The 17954-nt window shown below is 52.9% G+C and overlaps 2 protein-coding genes across 2 annotated transcripts; both read left to right on the top strand.

Annotated features, from left to right (window-relative positions):
- Window positions 1-3535: 3535 nt before the first annotated feature.
- C8A04DRAFT_36754 (polyketide synthase) lies at window positions 3536-10436 on the top strand (the record flags this gene model as incomplete). The annotated part of the gene is made up of 6 exons (XM_062783632.1): window positions 3536-3852; window positions 3927-4218; window positions 4296-8553; window positions 8620-9111; window positions 9151-10304; window positions 10392-10436. 6 exons carry the CDS (start codon window positions 3536-3538, stop codon window positions 10434-10436), a joined length of 6558 nt encoding a protein of 2185 aa, XP_062637663.1.
- A 2360-nt stretch (window positions 10437-12796) lies between these two features.
- On the top strand, window positions 12797-13687 carry C8A04DRAFT_27979 (uncharacterized protein; the record flags this gene model as incomplete). Its single annotated transcript, XM_062780476.1, has 1 exon — window positions 12797-13687. The coding sequence occupies one exon, from the start codon at window positions 12797-12799 to the stop codon at window positions 13685-13687; it is 891 nt and encodes a 296-aa protein (XP_062637662.1).
- Window positions 13688-17954: the final 4267 nt, after the last annotated feature.

Raw genomic sequence — 17954 nt, 5'->3', positions numbered from 1 at the left:
GGCCGTTAAGAGAGCAGCGAGAGTTTCCTGGAGAAGTGTGAAGTTCAAGTGGCTGAAAGAATGACAGAAGTGTTGAGTATCTCAGAAGGCGGATACTGCTGTTTGCACTACACGTCCGAGGGGAAGGGCGGGTAACTACATAATAAGTGTCGTCATAAATTATGCATTTATTCTTCTGTATTTTTGTCGATTATTTAAGAGACTGGGGGTTAATTACTTGAGGAGACTCGTCCATCCTATACGCTGCACAAGCATGGAAGATAGAAAAGAAAGACAAAGGGAACAAAATGCAGGCGGGACTTCGAGTGTCCACCCGCAGAACCTGCAGGTACACAACCAATATAGACAAGACATTCTCGCTTCCACAACTCTTTATTCACCATGACATAATACATTGACTTGTCAGTCTCAAACATAACCCCTACGCCCTTTGGATGCCAAAAAACATCACACGTGGGCTTGCACGAGGCCCCGTATTCCGAGCCTCAAACGCAGCTCCGTCGGGGATAGAAGACAGAACCCGAGCAAGTAAAAATAGTTCTAACTGCTCAAGCCGCCCTCTGCTTCTTTCCTGAGACCATGCCCGGACTGTCAGTCGCACGAGGGCGGACGGAGTTATCTTGCAGCAATGCGGTGACACGACTGGTGGAGGATACGCCGCAGTTTGTCCGGTGAGGAGATTCACGCGAGGATGGCCATGTGGATTTTGCCGGCTGGGAATCATCATGCTGCATTCACCTCAACTGTTGGAAGATATCATGGTGATCGATGACGCTTTCTGGAACAGTTTGATCATAGCACTGTGAAATCCCGATTCACCGATTCATAAGTATACTTTGGAACAGGATTCTGAGTAAGGTACCTACAACGCGTGTATTACGTAGGTAGGTAAATAGCAGCGGCCATGGTGCTTGCTTGGAAGATACGGGACCTCCATTCGCGGGGGCTAGGGACTTCAGAAACAACGCCTCTTAATAACAAAATAGACGCAAAATGACTGGCCACTCTATGTTTTTGCCCTCATAAAATTGTTACACTTGAGTCGAAATCGGATAAGTACCAGTTGACGGTGACTTCTCGGGGAAAATGAACTGGCACCCAAGGGCATTTTACTCATCAGGTTGGTTATTACCTAGTTGTCCCGAACTAGGTACCTTGGTGTCAGCCCGAGCACTGATTTATGATAACCCAGTGAGCATCGTTAGATAACCAATATCCGGAGTGAGTTGTGGCGAGCCCTCTTGGTCGACCTGCCCGGCCCACCGGACAAGCTGACGGGGAGTCCGGTTTTGTTGGAGGTCGTGGCGACGAGAGCAATGGGGAAGGACGGGAAGCACCTAAAAGAGGCTTGATACGAGCTCATTACACTGGGTCAAGATAAACGGCACATCCAAGCAGCCGGATGAACGGAAGGTCAGACGGCCCGGTCCCTGAATGGGGAATAATGATGCTGCGGCGCAAGGCACCTGGGCAGTCTTAGCAAACCCGAGACATGCAAAGGCGAGGTGTTTCTAGCTGGAGTGTTGGAGTAGAGAGTGATGTAGCCGCATAGTAGTAGTATGGAGTGAGCGAACGGCATGAGAAAACACAAAGAAAATAAGAAATGCAAAGGAGGGTAGTGATCGAAGCAGCAGGCAATTTCGCTCCTACGACTTGTGAGGAACCCGCCGGACAAATGCCCACTGCGGTCCCTCTTGGTCGTAGGTCTGACATATTTTAAGATTTGTTCTTCGGCTGGGTCGTGGCTCTGACATATGTACATACCCTTGCATAGTGCTAAGGGAAACATTCTGTGTGTCGTGTGGGGTTGCTCCTGGAGAATTGTGGGCTGCTGGTAAGGAAATGACTGATCGCGTTTGGCAGTGTTTTGCTTCCGTGCGTTTAAGGGCAAATCCAACAGGTGGAAGCGCCCAGGCGGCGGGCTTGAGCCACCCTTTGAACGAATGTGAAGGCCGAAATGCAGGGGAAAAAGCCTCAGAGATGAAAAATCCCGAAATATTGGCACCTGGGGACTTGTGCAGGAGCTGCCCTCAACCATTGCATGACCTCATGGCTAATTGCAGACCGAGCTCCCGATCGGATGGGTTCCCGCCTCAACTCCTAGTGAGACTTAAACTCAACCCTCGATGAAAAACCTCTCCACAGCGTGATGCAGAAAACGAGTATGTATCCTTCAACATTAACTAGAACCGGCAACGGGCAATCACAAAATTTGGGATGCTGACAGAGATTCGCAACTGAAAGAAAATGTCTTGGCAGGGGCCAGACCAATCATTTTCCCTGTTCGCCGGCTCCCTGGTCATCCGACACCTGGCAACGACAACACGCGATCAAATCTCCAGCCCACCAGACTCACCCTCCCTCTCCAAGTCATCGCCATCCTACCCCGGCCAGGAAAATCGATCCGAACTGTGGGAATTTGGCAACCCAATCGGGAAATGATTCAAGGATGTATTGGAAACGTCCGTACGGGCCCGCCGTAGGCAAGGCCTGTGGTACAATTCCTCGCTGAGGCTGCGCCACGGGACTCCGTACTGGGATCAAGATGGGGGAGTCCGTCCCGTCCGCCGGCGCTCGTCCCGAAAGCCGGCAGGATCGCCAACGCCGAGATGGAGAGCCTGGGTTGCAAAGGAAACAAACTGAAGTCGTTTTGGTGGTGGGCGCTTCTATTTTCGGCCCCGCGAACCACAAACGCCAGCGCAGATTCCGCGGGCCAACACTGCACAAGCCGGCTACCGGCGCATTGGGTGGTTGAAGCACTGGGAACAAGGCTAACAAAATAACTCCTGTGGGAGGAAGGCACGACCCATACCAGAGAGGAATTCTCCTTGTTTTGGCTCGAGCAGGAATGGCCTAGGTTGGGAAGGAGGGCACCGAATACAAGGCCCCCTGCGCTTTTGGAAAACCCCCAAGCCCAGCTTTGTTTGGCTCGGATCAGGTCGTGGTGTCATCAACCAGAAAACCCTTCCACACCTTCCTCTGCCTATCGGACGGCGCCTACGCCCCGACTCCTCAGAGACCTAGGCGCTACACAGCATGGCGTGTTGTCCGGAGCTCCTACTCTGTCGTATCTGTCCTTCGTTCTTTTCGGTGGCGATTTGATCTTTCGTGTCTTGGATGGGCGCCATGGGGCAGGCACGGGTCTCCTTTCCAACGGATTCGGCGGAATGGAGTAGGGGCACTGAGAAATCGAATGCTGCTTCCATACCGAGTTTGGCCGAGTCACCCGGAAGGAGATCCCATGTCCGGTATGGAGGGGAGGGGAGAAGGGGGGTGGGCGGCATTGTGAGATGCCCATGTGCTTCTTTCATTGTGGTATTCCAGTTCGGCCTCGCTCCGCCATCCCCAACGTTTGTCCGGTGTTTACATTTTCTTACGGGAGCAGTATAAAGTTTTGCGCACTGCGTGCCACATTCAAAACTGTTCTTACCCATCTCTGTTTTTAGTTTGCAGCTCGTTAACCCAACAGCTCTAGACCTGGGCCCCTTCTCGCCAAACCGACGGCGATAACCAGGCTTCCCGGGACGACGACGATATGGAGCCTCATTTTAACGACGACTTGACCGGGCGGCCGGCCTTCCTTCTATTTGGAGACCAGTCGCTCGACAGCCATGGATTTCTAGCCCATTTCTTCCGCCAACCACACATGGGCGAACTCGCCCGGGTGTTTCTCCGTCAGGTTGAGCGCGCCCTCACCAATGTAATTGAGAAGTTGCCGGTCGTGGAGCGAGCGGCCCTCCCCAGGTTCCTCTCGCTTCAGCAACTAAACGAGCGGTACCACCACGCTGAGCTCAAGCACGCAGGCGTCGACGCGGCGCTTCTGACGATATCCCAAATTTCACACTACCTCAAGTAAGTACCTCCTCGGAGGGTGTGTTTGCTGCTCGCTCTTGACGAAAGAGGACATGCTAACGGCCGATTTCTAGTCACACTGAAAAGCACTGCAGCGACATTACACATCCAAAGCACACCCATTTGATCGGCCTTTGCACAGGGCTGTGGGCAGCGGCCGCTGTTTCGCTTGCCCCGTCGCTCCCAGACCTTGTCCATATCGGTGTCCAAGCCGTTCTTCTGGCCTTCCGGACAGGTTCATACGTTCATAGCATTGCACAGCGCCTGAGCCCCACGTCAGACCATTCAGCAAGCTGGACGTACATTTTCCCTGACGTGGATCACAAGGAGGCTGCGATGGAGCTTACAACTTTTCACGAGGCAACTGTGAGTAAATATCTTGGCCCCGGCGCCTTACCTTGGGATCATATTTTGGCTAGAAACGCTGACATTCTGTGTGCTAGGGTATCCCACCCGCTAGCCGCGCGTACATTAGTGCGACATCTCGCACCCGTGTCGCTATCTCTGGGCCGCCCCGTACTCTCGATTCCCTGGTCAGCAACCGAGTCCTGCAGGCTACTCCCATTGCCGTCCCAGTCCATGGACCTTACCACGCCCCTCATCTTCATTCCGCCGCAAATGTGGAGCGTATCTTGGGCCTGGACACATCCGAAGTGAACAACGCCTTTCATAGGACACAGCCGCGATCGCCGGTCATGTCTTGTGCAACCGGTACTTGGCTTCCCGCCGGAAATACCAACACCCTACTGACGTCTATCGCATCGACGATTCTCAACGAGGCCTTGAGTTTTGATCAGGTGCTCGGGGGTTGCATTGATAAAGCTCTGGAGTTTCAAGGGAAAAAGTGCTTTATCCTGCCTCTCGGCCCGACTCAAAATGCCACCACCCTCGAGCGACTTCTTCATGAGAAGGGCTTGGAGGTCACTCTCCGCACTCCTCCCCCCATCACGGAGGAGAGCATTGGTAGCAGCGTTGGGAACCATGGCCGGAACGGGAAGTGCAAACTGGCGATTGTCGGCATGTCGGGCCGATTCCCTGATGCTGCTGACATCGAAGAGTTTTGGAAACTACTGGAGGCAGGTCTCGATGTGCATCGTGAAGTACCCCCAGACCGCTTCGACGTTAAGACTCATTTCGACCCGACGGGCAAGAAGGACAACACGAGCCACACACCGTACGGCTGTTGGATCAAGGAGCCAGGTCTGTTCGATCCCCGGTTTTTCCAAATGTCTCCTCGCGAGGCTCGACAGACCGACCCGATGCAGCGGATGGCCCTCACCACTGCATATGAGGCCCTGGAAATGTCTGGCTACATGCCCAACCGGACGCCGTCAACCAGGCTTGACCGGATCGGTACCTTTTATGGCCAAACCTCGGACGACTGGCGCGAGATCAATGCAGCACAAAAGGTGGACACGTACTTCATCACGGGAGGTGTCCGCGCCTTTGGACCTGGCCGGATCAACTACCACTTTGGCTTCAGCGGACCGAGTCTCAACATTGACACGGCTTGCTCCTCGAGCGCCGCCGCTATGCAAGTGGCCTGCACCGCCCTGTGGGCTCGTGACTGCGATACCGCCGTCGTTGGTGGTCTGTCGTGCATGACCAACCCGGACATTTTTGCCGGACTGAGCGCCGGTCAGTTCCTCTCCAAGAAAGGTCCTTGCTCCACCTTCGATAATGGGGCGGATGGGTATTGCCGTGGCGATGGCTGTGCGTCAGTCATCGTCAAGCGTCTAGACGATGCCATTGCAGACAAGGACCGGGTGCTCGCCGTTATCCTAGGCACTGCGACCAACCACTCAGCGGACGCCATCTCCATCACCCATCCTCACGGCCCGACGCAGTCTGCTCTGTCGACAGCCATTCTTGATGAAGCAGGCGTCGATCCCCATGATGTCGACTACGTCGAGATGCACGGTACTGGTACTCAGGCTGGAGACGGCACCGAGATGGTCTCGGTCACCAATGTGTTTGCCCCCGCTGATCGCCCGCGGCCTCCTGGTCGGCCTCTGTTCTTGGGTGCGGTGAAGGCGAATGTTGGGCATGGCGAGGCTGCCTCGGGCGTCACGGCACTCATCAAGGTGCTTCTGATGTTGGAGAAGAGCCTAATTCCGCGCCACGTCGGGATCAAGCCTGATAGCAGGATAAACGAGACGTTCCCTGACGATCTCCTAAAACGCGGTGTCAACATTGCCTATAGCACTACTCCTTTTCGGAGGAACGACGATCATCCGAGGCGCGTCTTCATCAACAACTTCAGCGCTGCCGGCGGCAACACTGGCCTTTTGCTTGAGGATGCGCCCGCTCAACCACCGGCCAAATCGGACGCTCGCAGCCACCACGTCGTCACTTTGACGGCTAGGGCGAAGTCGTCTCTGATCAAGAATGCTGAACGCCTAGTGCAGTGGCTACGGGACCACTCTGAGACACCGCTCTCCCACGTTGCCTACAGCACGACCGCGAGAAAGCTTCAACACCATTGGCGGATCAGTGTCGCCGGTGCTAGCACTTCGGACATTATCAAGGCTATTGAGAGGCGCCTCGAGGAATCCTCCGAACCCCTCACGGCCCTCAAGCCCCTCAAGCCCGGGAATCGCAAAATTGCCTTAGCGTTCACCGGCCAGGGCTCGCAGCATGTCGGTATGGGGAAAGAGCTGTACGAACACTACTCGGTCTTCCGCAACAGCATCGATGGCTTCGTCGACCTTGCTGTCCTGCAAGGTTTCCCTTCTTTCCTGCCGTTCATTGATGGCAGCATGAAAGATAGTGCGTCGCCCACCGTGACGCAGCTTGCTTTGACATGCTTTGAGATGGCGCTCGCCCGGCTTTGGGCATCGTGGGGCATCAAACCAACAGCGGTGGTGGGACATAGTCTGGGAGAGTATGCCGCCTTGGAAGTGGCCGGCGTGCTCTCCGCCAGCGACGTCATCTACCTCGTGGGATCTCGTGCTGAGATGCTCACCAAGCGATGCAGTCCTGGCAGCCATGGCATGCTTGCTATCCAGGGTGGGATTGACGCCGTCTACGGCGTGTTGAAGGTGTCGCCGGAGCCTGTCCATGTTGCCTGCGTCAACGGCCCCACCGAGATGGTCCTCAGTGGCGAGCGTCGTCCCCTCGAGAACATCGCGGCAGCTCTCCTCCAACGGGGTCTCAAGTCCACTCATCTGAAGGTTCCATTTGCCTTCCATTCCCAGCAAGTGGATGTTATCCTCGATGACTTTGAGAAGCTTGCCGAAGGTGTCACCTTCAATACCCCCAACATCCCCGTCATCTCAACAGTCACTGGGCATGTCATCGACAGCGAATCCATTGACGCCTCCTATCTGCGCAGACACGCACGTGAACCAGTCAATTTACACAGCGGGATCATCAATGCGAAACAATCCGGACTTGTTGATAAGGATACTATCTGGATCGAGATCGGTCCTCACCAGATCCTAGCCAATCTTATCACGTCAAACATTTCCCGGGAAACGGTGGCTGTTCCGACCTTACGCCGTCAAGAACAGTGCTACAAGACTTTGGCCAACAGCCTGGCCAGGCTTCATGGCGCGGGGGTGAACTTAGACTTCAATGAGTACCACCGCGAGTTTGCCGACTCGGTTCGCCTCTTGAATCTCCCTCGATACGCCTTTGATGAAAACAACTACTGGATCCAATACGAGGGGGATTGGTGTCTCACCAAGAACCGGATTCCAGCTGCCGTGGAGGAGGTGCCAAAGGTCATTAAGCCTACCTTCTCCACCACGACCGTGCAGCGGATCGTCAAGGAGACAATCGAGGGCGACAAGGCGATTATCGAGACCGAGTCTGATCTGTTTCAGGAGCAGCTCCGGAACGCTGTTTCTGGCCACATGGTGAACGGCACTCCGCTGTGCCCCTCATCGCTGTACGGCGACATGGCCATGACCATATGCGACTACGCATACAAGCTGCTGCGGCCCGAAGCAAACAAGATTGGCTGCAACGTTGCCAATATGGAGGTCCCCAAGACCCTCATCCTGGACGAGACGGCGGAAACACAAATCCTGCGGCTCAACGTCATCGCCGACGCCCAGCTGGGCTCTGCCAGCCTCGTATTTTCCACGGGAGAAGGAAAGAAGCGGACTGAGCACGCGCATTGCACAGTCTACTATGGCAACCTCGACGAATGGCAGAAGGAGTTCGCAAGGGCCAATTACCTCATTAAGTCTCGCATTGAATTCCTCGAGGACGCCGAGAAGCGCGGCAAGGCCTCCAAAATTGGCCGCGGCCTGGCGTACAAACTGTTTTCGGCCTTGGTCGATTACCATCCACGCTACCGCGGCATGGAGGAGGTCATCCTCGACAGCAACACTTGCGAGGCGACGGCCAAGATCAGTTTCCAGACGACGGAACAGGACGGCACGTTCCATTTCAGCCCCTACCACATCGACAGTGTTTGCCACATCTCGGGGTTCATCATCAACGGCACGGATGCGATCGATTCGCGCCAGCAGGTCTACATCTCGCACGGCTGGGGCTCCATGCGTTTCACGGAGATACCGGATGCCAAGAAGACGTACCGCAGCTACATCCGCATGCAACCGATTGATGGTACCCAGATGATGGCGGGCGATGCGTATGTCTTTGACAACGGCAAGATCATTGGAATGGCTGGTGACATCAAGTTCCAGTGTATTCCGCGCCGAATTCTTGATACCGTCCTGCCGCCACGCGGTGCCTCTGCCGTACCCCCCCGACCCCTGCCGACCATTCCGAGGCCAGTTACTGCGCCCAAAACAGCTCCCAAATCGACCGCCAAGACGGCTCTCAAGGAGGCTCCCAAGGTGGTGCCTTCGAAGAAGAAGACAAAGGAAATGGTGACTCCCTCTAATATCGGAGAGGTGAACCAGAGACTGAAGTCTGTGGTCTCGTCGGTCATGGATCTCATTGCGAGGGAGCTCAACTGCTCCCTTGATGAGCTGGCAGACACGATTGCCTTCGCAGAAGTTGGTGTCGACTCTCTGATGGCGCTTACCGTTGCGGGCAAAGCTCTCGAGGAACTGGATCTCAAAATCGACTCGAATGCCTTCCTTGACTACCCTCACGTCGGTCCTTTCAAAAAATACCTGACGCAGTTCGAAAAGCCCGACCGCCGGAGCACAGTACGGTCTCCGATTTCAGGGGCTTCGTCAGACAATGAAGAAAATGCCGGCGGCGTGGACGATGAAACGCCGGCGTCGCCCGGCGTGGAACCGGATTCCAATGTCACCACACCCCTGGACGACGATGAGAGTGAGGATGACGGGAACAGCGAGGGTGAGGACCAATCAGCGGAGCGTGAGACTTACCCCGGCATTTCGAACCAGCACCTACGGTCCGTTGTCCACGAAATCATTGCTGCTGAGGTTGGTGTTAAACCGCACGAAATCTCGGACGCTCCCGACTTGCCCAGTCTCGGCGTGGACTCCATAATGGGCCTCAACATCGTCGGCAAGGTTCTTGAAAGGACCGGTGTCAAGTTTCCGGGCAACCCGTTCCTGGAGTACTCAACAATCCAGGAAGCGGAGCAAGCTCTGGGAATCCAGGAAATCCGCAAGAAAGTTAAAGTCAAAGCTAAGGCACAAAAAGCAGACGATAAGCCCGTCCCTGCGGCTCCCTCGGAAACCAAACACCCAAAGATTGGGTTGGAGGAGCCATGCCCTCCCAAGCCGCCGAGGCCCACGGAGTTTGTGGACGAATACCCCCACCGCAGGGCTACATCAGTCCTGCTGTCTGGAAAAGTGCACAAGACGGCCAATCCCAATCAGCTGTTCATGATCCCAGATGGCAGTGGCTCTGCCACATCGTACACGCAAATTTCAGATCTCGGGGAGGAATGGTCAGTCTGGGGTCTTTTCTCGCCCTTCATGAAGACGCCGGAGGAGTATACGTGTGGCGTCTACGGTATGGCTGCCAAGTTCATTCTCGAGATGAAGACTCGGCAGCCCGAGGGCCCCTACAGCGTTGCTGGTTGGAGCGCCGGCGGTGTGATTGCGTACGAGATCATTTATCAGCTTGTCAAAGCTGGTGACACGGTCGCAAACCTCATCATTATCGACGCACCCTGCCCCGTCACCATCGAGCCCCTCCCGCAAGGTCTCCACAAGTGGTTTGCATCTATCGGCCTTTTGGGTGATGGCAAACAAAAAATCCCGGAGTGGCTGCTCCCTCACTTTTCCGCTTCGATCACGGCTCTCAGTAACTACGACGCCGCCCCGATTCCCAAGGACAAGTGCCCCAAGGTGATGAGCATCTGGTGTGAGGATGGTGTGTGCCACCTTCCCGACGATCCCCGACCAGAGCCGTACCCCAAGGGTCATGCTCTGTTCCTTCTTGACAACCGCAGCGACTTTGGGCCCAATCGGTGGGACGAGTATCTGGACATCGACAAGATGCAGTTCAGGCACATGCCTGGCAATCACTTTTCCATGATGAATGGATCGTTGGTATGTTCCCCACCGCTTTTACCTTCTCTTTTTTGTCTTTTTTTGGTCTTGTTTTGTTGTGTCTATCATGCTCACTCCTCGTTGCAGGCCAAACAGCTCCAGGGGTTCCTTCGTGAAGCTGTTTCTGGGTGAAAGCTGATGTGGACCGGCGGGGAACAATGCCCGGCTGCCGTTGCAGTGCAGTTGGTAATCCAAGGTTGGCGTGGAGTGTTTATCTTTACCATTGCATTCTCATTTGGCGCATTGGGATATCTAGCAGGACTTTCGGACATTGATAGGACTTTCTTTTCTCTACCGACTTGGCCATTGGGTGATGGAGGATAGATAATGGATTTGGGTTGATGGCAAAGGTGTCTCACCCCGCAGGATGCCAGCGATTCTACTTAATAGGCCCTGAGACCCAATAGCGATTGGTAATTTTGCTTTTGAACAATGATCCTCTGTTTGTTTGTTGCCGTGTTATGCGAGTTCGCCGCTGGGTGGGCTTCACTTTGAGTTCTCCTTTTACCGCAAGCTACCACACAAACACCGTTGCCGACCGTGTTATTGAGGGAGCAAGGTTTATTGTTCGGTTCGCGAGTTGCTGGGACCATTTTGATTATAAGAAGAGTCTATTTCGGGGTGGCAAATCTGTTGTTGGTGAAGCCAGGTGAGTGAGTATTTCTCTTTCTCCAACTTGTGAAATAGGCCATTTTGTCCTCTTCTTTCACTGTTTGTTGCCATTATACTACCAATAATCTCATTCGAGATGAAGCAGAATCCCGTGGTCATCCCAAAACTAACATACCGTTAGGCATGTCAGCTACTGTGTACTACTCATGGGTGTCTCTTCTCATTGCCTGTCTTCCCCAGACGCTCTTACTCCCAAAGTTGTGAGACTGGGTTACTTTATTTAACCTTATCATTACGCCTTCTGCGCTTTCTCTCTGATCAGATCCGGGAACTCACCTGCTATGATTGGCGGGGGGTAGAGGTCACGACAGTTCACCCATAGGTGAGCATTTGAGGTCCATGGGTCATCCCTTGAGTCTTATACAGCTACCAAATTTCATGACTCACTTCAATGATCCAACAGAGGTGGACTGGTTCATTTACAGCCTAAAAGCGTGGTAGTTTCAACAGTATCCTATGATTCTATACTCAGGCTGATGATATAATACAAGATTTGCTAATTCGTGATTAGGCTCGCAAATTGAGGACACTGGATAGGATGGGTGAGGCGCAATCCCACATCGCCCCCGATCCGCTGTTTATTCATGTTTCTATCGTGGTCTAGTTGCGAGAGAACGCACTTGGAGATCTCGTCGCTTTTCACTTACAGGTATTATCACCTTCTTCATCGTCATATTCTAACGGGGTCAGTCCATCAATCCATTCTATTTCATGTTATCACAATGTCGAAGCCCGGATAGTGCTAGTTAATGTTAACGGCTCTGTACAGTACACAATACAGTACACAAAGTCTTGGACACTCGAAGCTCTTTCGGACGGTTGGAGCCCACGCCCTCTCTTCCTGTCGCCTCAGGGAACGCTTCGGAAAGGTTCCTAATCTTGCATCATCGCTGCAGATGAAAATCTGAAGCGTGCTCTTACAACGATGCCCGCCGTCTCCCGTGTTTACCCTAAGCCGCTATCAAAGATATTGCGCTTCGTCATAGCGCTCGATTTAGGACTCCACTCCCACAATGGTCTGCATGTATGTGTATGCACCTCTGGGGAAGTTCGCCGAGGGAGTGATCGTTGACAGAACTTGTGGCCGGAAGGGAAAAAGGTGTAGAGTCCACACGAAGGCACGTTTCGATGGGCCAGTGTACGCTTCCAACACACCTAACCCAGTGGCACGCAGCGGAAACGTTGCCGAGATGGAGATCTAGATTGCGCTAAGGTTAGATCTTGGTATAAGCACGATTTGGATCTAGGCACCCATCGCTCTTCACGGTGACCGCGAAACCTTTTCGCGTCTTGTTATCGCGAGATACGTTGGGGTGGGCATCGCACCGCGAACTTAAGCCTCTTTTCCGGGGAACTTGACTTGCTGGTCTCCGTCGTTGACGCAGCCGCCATCCACTTAGGGCGATTTCAGGCGATGCATCTGGCAGCGATGTTGGTGCTAACAGCTGGATGGCATGCAAATTTACAGCCGTGGCACAGTGAATGGACGTGCGTTAAGCGTTTTGCCAACTGACATTGCTGCTAAGGTTCTCGATATCCGTCATGGTGCAGCCCTTAGGTTCTATGTAGCGTCCCCGATTCACATATTTTCGAGCATCGGAGATGTCTATAAATGCTATGGCACTCCCCTCCATAGTTTTGGGCTACGAATCTTGGTTTATCAGTCAAGAACTCTCACATATTCTTCACTTTCTCTCTCTTACCTCTGAGACCAACACCTTGTAAACAACTCTTACAAAGTTTTATCTCAACCACGCTACTTCATCGAACCCTATACCTATACTTTGATATATACATTCAGCACCACAATATCCGGCAAAATGAATCACATTTCCGCCTCTACTGCCTCGTCAATGTCTGGCCAAGGGTATCTCCCCGCCCCCAATTGGAACGACCCTCCCCGGAATCCCCCGGGAAACAACAAACCCGGGCAGTGCCCGAAGCCAGTTGTCATGCGGGCCGCCTGCGACGCCTGTACTAAGAGCAAGTACAGGTGTGTGGTAGAGGAAGACGGTGTCTGCACTAAGTGCAGACAAAGAAACATCCAGTGTTCGTTTTCCGTCTCTCGTCGCGGGCAACGGACGCACGGCAGCAGTAACAACAAAAACAACAACAACAACAGCGATAACGGCGACAACAGCAATAACGACAACCACACGCCGCCGCCCGCCTCAGCAAACTCTATCCCGGGCGACTTGGACGACTTGCTGGGGCAGGATAATGTGGTGAATAGCCCGTTCGGCGCCCCCATCGATTGGCCCGGCTTGGCCCTTTCCGGGGCGGGAGCTGCTAACGGGGGTGAGGTTGTTCCCGGGACTGGGGCTGTCCCCGGTGTGGGAGCTGTCCCTGCTGCGGGAGCTGTCCCCGGTGCGGGAGTTGTTCCTGCCGTGGGAGTTGTCTCCGGTGCGGGAGCTGTCCCCGCCCTGGGAGCTGTGTCTGGGGTGGGAGCTGTCTCTGGGGTGGGAGTTGTTTCTGGGGTGGGAGTTGTCCCCGGGGCTGGGGTTGCTCCCGGGACGGGGTTGGGTCCTGGGGTAGGATTTTTGGCTGCGCCCAGGGTCGGACTTTGGTATGTGCCGGGCTTCGGGTTTATTCGCGGCACTGAATTCGACCCGATTTTTAGGGCTGCGGCTGGGACCTGGTTCGTGCCCATGGAAGCGTTCCAGTTCCTGGGCTTCTGCAATTTCGACAATGGCGTACAGCCAGATGGATAGGAAGAGGTCGCGAACAGAGAATAGTCTTGCTGTACACAGCAAGCGTACACAAACTATTCTCTAGGCAGGTATTTTTGCTTTTACTTTCTCTGAATTTAGATAGTACATTGTTTTTATTTAGATTAAGAATGATCTAAAACAGTACAACGTATAGTCCTTATAGATATACCAACCTTCTAAGTCAACTATTCATTTACTTCACATGCTCGAAGGGTATAAGAAGCACTAGCCTTCCTGAGATAAACCTCCCGTGTGGTTTCCTGACCTCCATGCAATTACCTGTATAGTGATGGACCACCTTCTTACTCCACCGGAAAGAACATTACATTTCCAGGTGCGTCACTTTTGCCACCGTACTCTGTTAGTTAATTTCATACGCCGTATTTTACCACAACTTCAAGTTGCTGTATAAGACTTTAGCCCAAGGGTAATAGTGATCTAGCCACGGCTGTGTGGGGGTGTCAAGTTCGTAGGGCATGTGGTTAGTATTTTGAAGGAGCTATCACCGGGATTTTAGGTATTTTCCAACTGAGATGACCCGGCGTCGTTTGGTCGTGGGTAGCGAATGCAAAGCTTTGGCCATTGATGTAAATTGTTTCCCAAGTAGTGCTTCTCTCCGTTGACTCGCAAAACAGGATTGAAACAAACGGTCAAACTGTACTGAAGAAGTCCGTACTGAAGAAGTTCTGGCCTTTTGCCCTCAAGAAAATACGAATATTCTCAGAACAGTAGGCTGCAAAGCGCAGGATGGCGTGACATAACGCGCCCCGATAAACCCTCGCGATCTCGCCATGGCCCACCCAGCCACGGCCTACCCGTCCCCGAACATAGTCGGGGATAGCATGGACCAGCCCCAAATCCGCCAACCGCCGTCGTGATCACACCGGCCATGCATTGTGGAGTTGGGGACAACACCCTTTGGGGGTTTTGCGGTTGGGGAGGCAAGGAGGGTGTTGGACGGTGCGCGGCTGCGGCGACCGGATCAGAAGCGGGATGAGAACCACAAGATTGTTGTATCCAGGTTGGATCAGGGGTCAGCTTACGTTTGCCACCATACAGGGGTTTTATTTCCCAAGACAAAAATCCTTTCCCTGGTTCGTCATATTTTTGGTTTGGCACTCACGACAAGGCTAAGAGACCAGCCAGTGAGACGCATCCTCGAATGTAACCCCAGGTTTTCGGAACCAGCGGCTTGGATGTGATGAGTTTGTGAGCGGTCGGCGGTGTATGTGCGTAGACCGCGGGGGATTGCCAAATGAGGAAACTGATGAGAGTACACACGTACAGAGTATGTTGATGTGATGACTTTTTGACTGAGGCTTGGGACGATGCTTGAAAATACGGATACTGTAAGCGATGGATCGTGTGCGTTCTTGGCTCTCAAGCCCCGTTCTCGAAAATGGAGGCTTGGCAAGGATGAGTGTACGGGGCCAAATTCGACACGTTGTCACAATTCCTTTGGGATCGGACAGCCGGGATACCTCGCTAGGGTAAACAAAAGCAGGTGAATGGTCTGAAGGAGGTAATCCTGCTTTACATTAGTTTACATTAGCCATGAGTGTTCATTCTGTGCCCCGGATGAAGTTCAGGCACCGAGTGGAAATCGGACATGATCTCCTCGTCGCCCCCACACTCAGAGACTAAGGTGGAAGATGGTCAGACCCACCAACCGAAAAGCAACTACAGTAACACATGATTGGCCAAAACGCTTCTGTTCATCCCAATTCGGCAGGCGCCTTGACAAGGGTGTAGGACACTTCGAGACAACCATTACACCAAAGACAGTTTCTCAACAGAAATTTGTTTTAAACCAGCCCAATCTCTTCAAAATCACGCGAATGAACTGGAAGTAACTCCCAAAATGGGTTTATAAATGGGGCATCGAAATGGATGGCATGGATGCAAGTAAGGTATATCTCTCTGTCGAGCTGAGCCAAGGATGTGTTCCGCGGCAAAGCTTCATGACTTAAGGGCTTGGGCCGGGCTGCTCCTGCCTCATGTGATTAGGTATACGAGTCTAACGCACTTCTTTTCATCCTACTCTTGGGCATGAATCAGGCATCTAGACTTGTGATCAGCTAGAGCGTTTATTCCTTTCCAGGCCTAGGTGGTTTCACAGTCTACCGTAATGGGCATACCAATGCTAGGGACTGCAAATATTTCTCCTTGCAATGGAGAGACTACTTATGTACCTCTAAGTTAAACTGCAGTGGTATAAACCAAACTGGTAGGTAGGCAAGGTTGGCCTCCGTCGGTGGGCCCGGTCAACCACTACGTAACATCCCCAAAAGAGGAACCGTGGTTCGAACTGTCCAGTCAAACTAGAAGTTGCGTACATGAGCCCACACCGTCACAACAGCGACACCTGCCCACATTCTCGACCGTACTGACGCCCACGGCAAGAGCCCCAACCGCACCGGCAGGAGGTTTTGAGAGTTCGTCTAGAGTTGAACGATTTTGAAAGTTGACAGGTTTGGGGTGGCACATTATAGCTGCCTTAGGAATTGGTTTCAAATGATGCCATTGTAGCTGCCTCGTATTAATTAGATGGACAGACGTGATAGCCGTGAGTTGTGAAGGAACGAGTGACTGGGGGCTTGATCTTGGACGGATGCCCAAGTATTTATACCCGACGTGAATCGCAAATCTCAACTTGATCTTCTTCCTCAAACTTTAAACCCTCCAGCCTCGGTTCATATTTGTCCTTCCAATCCCGAGCCCGAGCTGGTATGTGCCATTTCGGTCCCTCCTCTCCATGCTTTTGTCGCTAACCTTGAGAAATTTTATTTCATCCAGCCTTCTTTTCTCGACACGTTCTGGGCCATATCCCACGACAGTCCTTTCGAACCCCCGAACAACGACTCACACATCCAACGCCTTGCCAGCGCCCGGCCTCAGGCACTTTCTGCCCAGCCCAAACGATCCTCCCCAGAAACCCCCTGGGAACAACAGACCCGGGCGGGGCCCGAAGCCAGTTGTGATGCGTGCGGCCTGCGACCTGTGTACAAGGAGAAAGTACAGGTGTGCGGTGGAGGTAGACGGTGTCTGTACCAAGTGTAGACAAAGAAACCTATTCTGTACGTTTTGCGTCTCTCGTCGCGGGCAACGGACATACAACAACAATAACTGGCCTGGTTCGGCCCTCCCCAGGGTGGGGGTCGCTAACGAATCTGGGTTTATTCCGGAGGCGGGAGCTGTCTCCGCCCCAGGACTGGGTTTGATCCCAGCAATGAATTTGACCCTATTTTGGGGGCTGTAGCTGGGGCCTAGTTTATACCTATCGAAGCGTTTTAGTACCTGCGATTCGGCGATTTCGACAATGGCATACAGCCAAACGAATAGGAAGAGGTCGGCTACAGAGAATAAATACCTAGTCTCGCATGTATATAGCAAGTATATATAAACCATTCTCCAGTTGGGTATTCCCGCTTTAGTTTCTCAGAATTCAGATTGTAGTTTGCTTTGGTCTAGATTAACAAGTATTAAAATTACAACGTATGGTTCTGATGGAAACTATTCCCTGGGACGGTGTTCTTTCTTTTAGTATGCTGGAATCCAGATTGTGGATTGGTTTTTCAAGATTAAGAATTATCCAAAGTACAACGTATGGTTCTGCTAGATATACCCAGCTTCCAGAGTCAACTATTCGTTTCATTCGCATGCCCGAAGTGTATGAGGAGGATTTGCCCTCCTGATATATGCCTCACGTGTGGGTTTGTGCCGGGCATAGGGTTTGTTCCCGGCAATGAATTTAACCTCGTTTTTGGGGCCCTGACCGAGGCCTGATTTCTGTTCGTGGAAATATTTGTTCCCTAGGTCAGTACCTACTAGGGCTTTGGCTATCGCAATAATGTGTCACAGCCTAACGGGTAGGCACCCCTTTATGGTCCTTCTAGAGTTAGACGGTGATGAGCGCGGGAGCAACCAGTCCGCGGTCACCATTGACGAATGGTGTACATTGAAGCGGAATTTGGATTGGAACTCCGGTCCTGTGATAAGCACAATCGTCTACTAGCCGCCGTACCTGTTACTGCAGTACCTTATCTCATAAGCAGTCCCTGAGGGTACTATGTCGCCCGTCCTGGTCTTTGTCCAACACTAGTTTATCACGCGGTAAATAATTACAAGCCAAAGTGAGCCCACATTGAAAAGGAATGTGCCGCTCGAAGCCACGTTCTTTTTCACGAACCTATCTCCTCATGTAAAGCAAACGCACAACACCAGGGGTCGGTCCCCCCAAAGAGGTAGAAAAAACCTGTAAGTTATG

Source organism: Dichotomopilus funicola, assembly GCF_033296635.1.
Source record: "Dichotomopilus funicola strain CBS 141.50 unplaced genomic scaffold C8A04scaffold_25, whole genome shotgun sequence".
In the NCBI taxonomy this organism is placed as follows: domain Eukaryota; kingdom Fungi; phylum Ascomycota; class Sordariomycetes; order Sordariales; family Chaetomiaceae; genus Dichotomopilus; species Dichotomopilus funicola.
The sequence above is the reverse complement of the archived record's forward strand: the minus strand, read 5'-3'. Positions and strand labels throughout refer to the sequence as shown.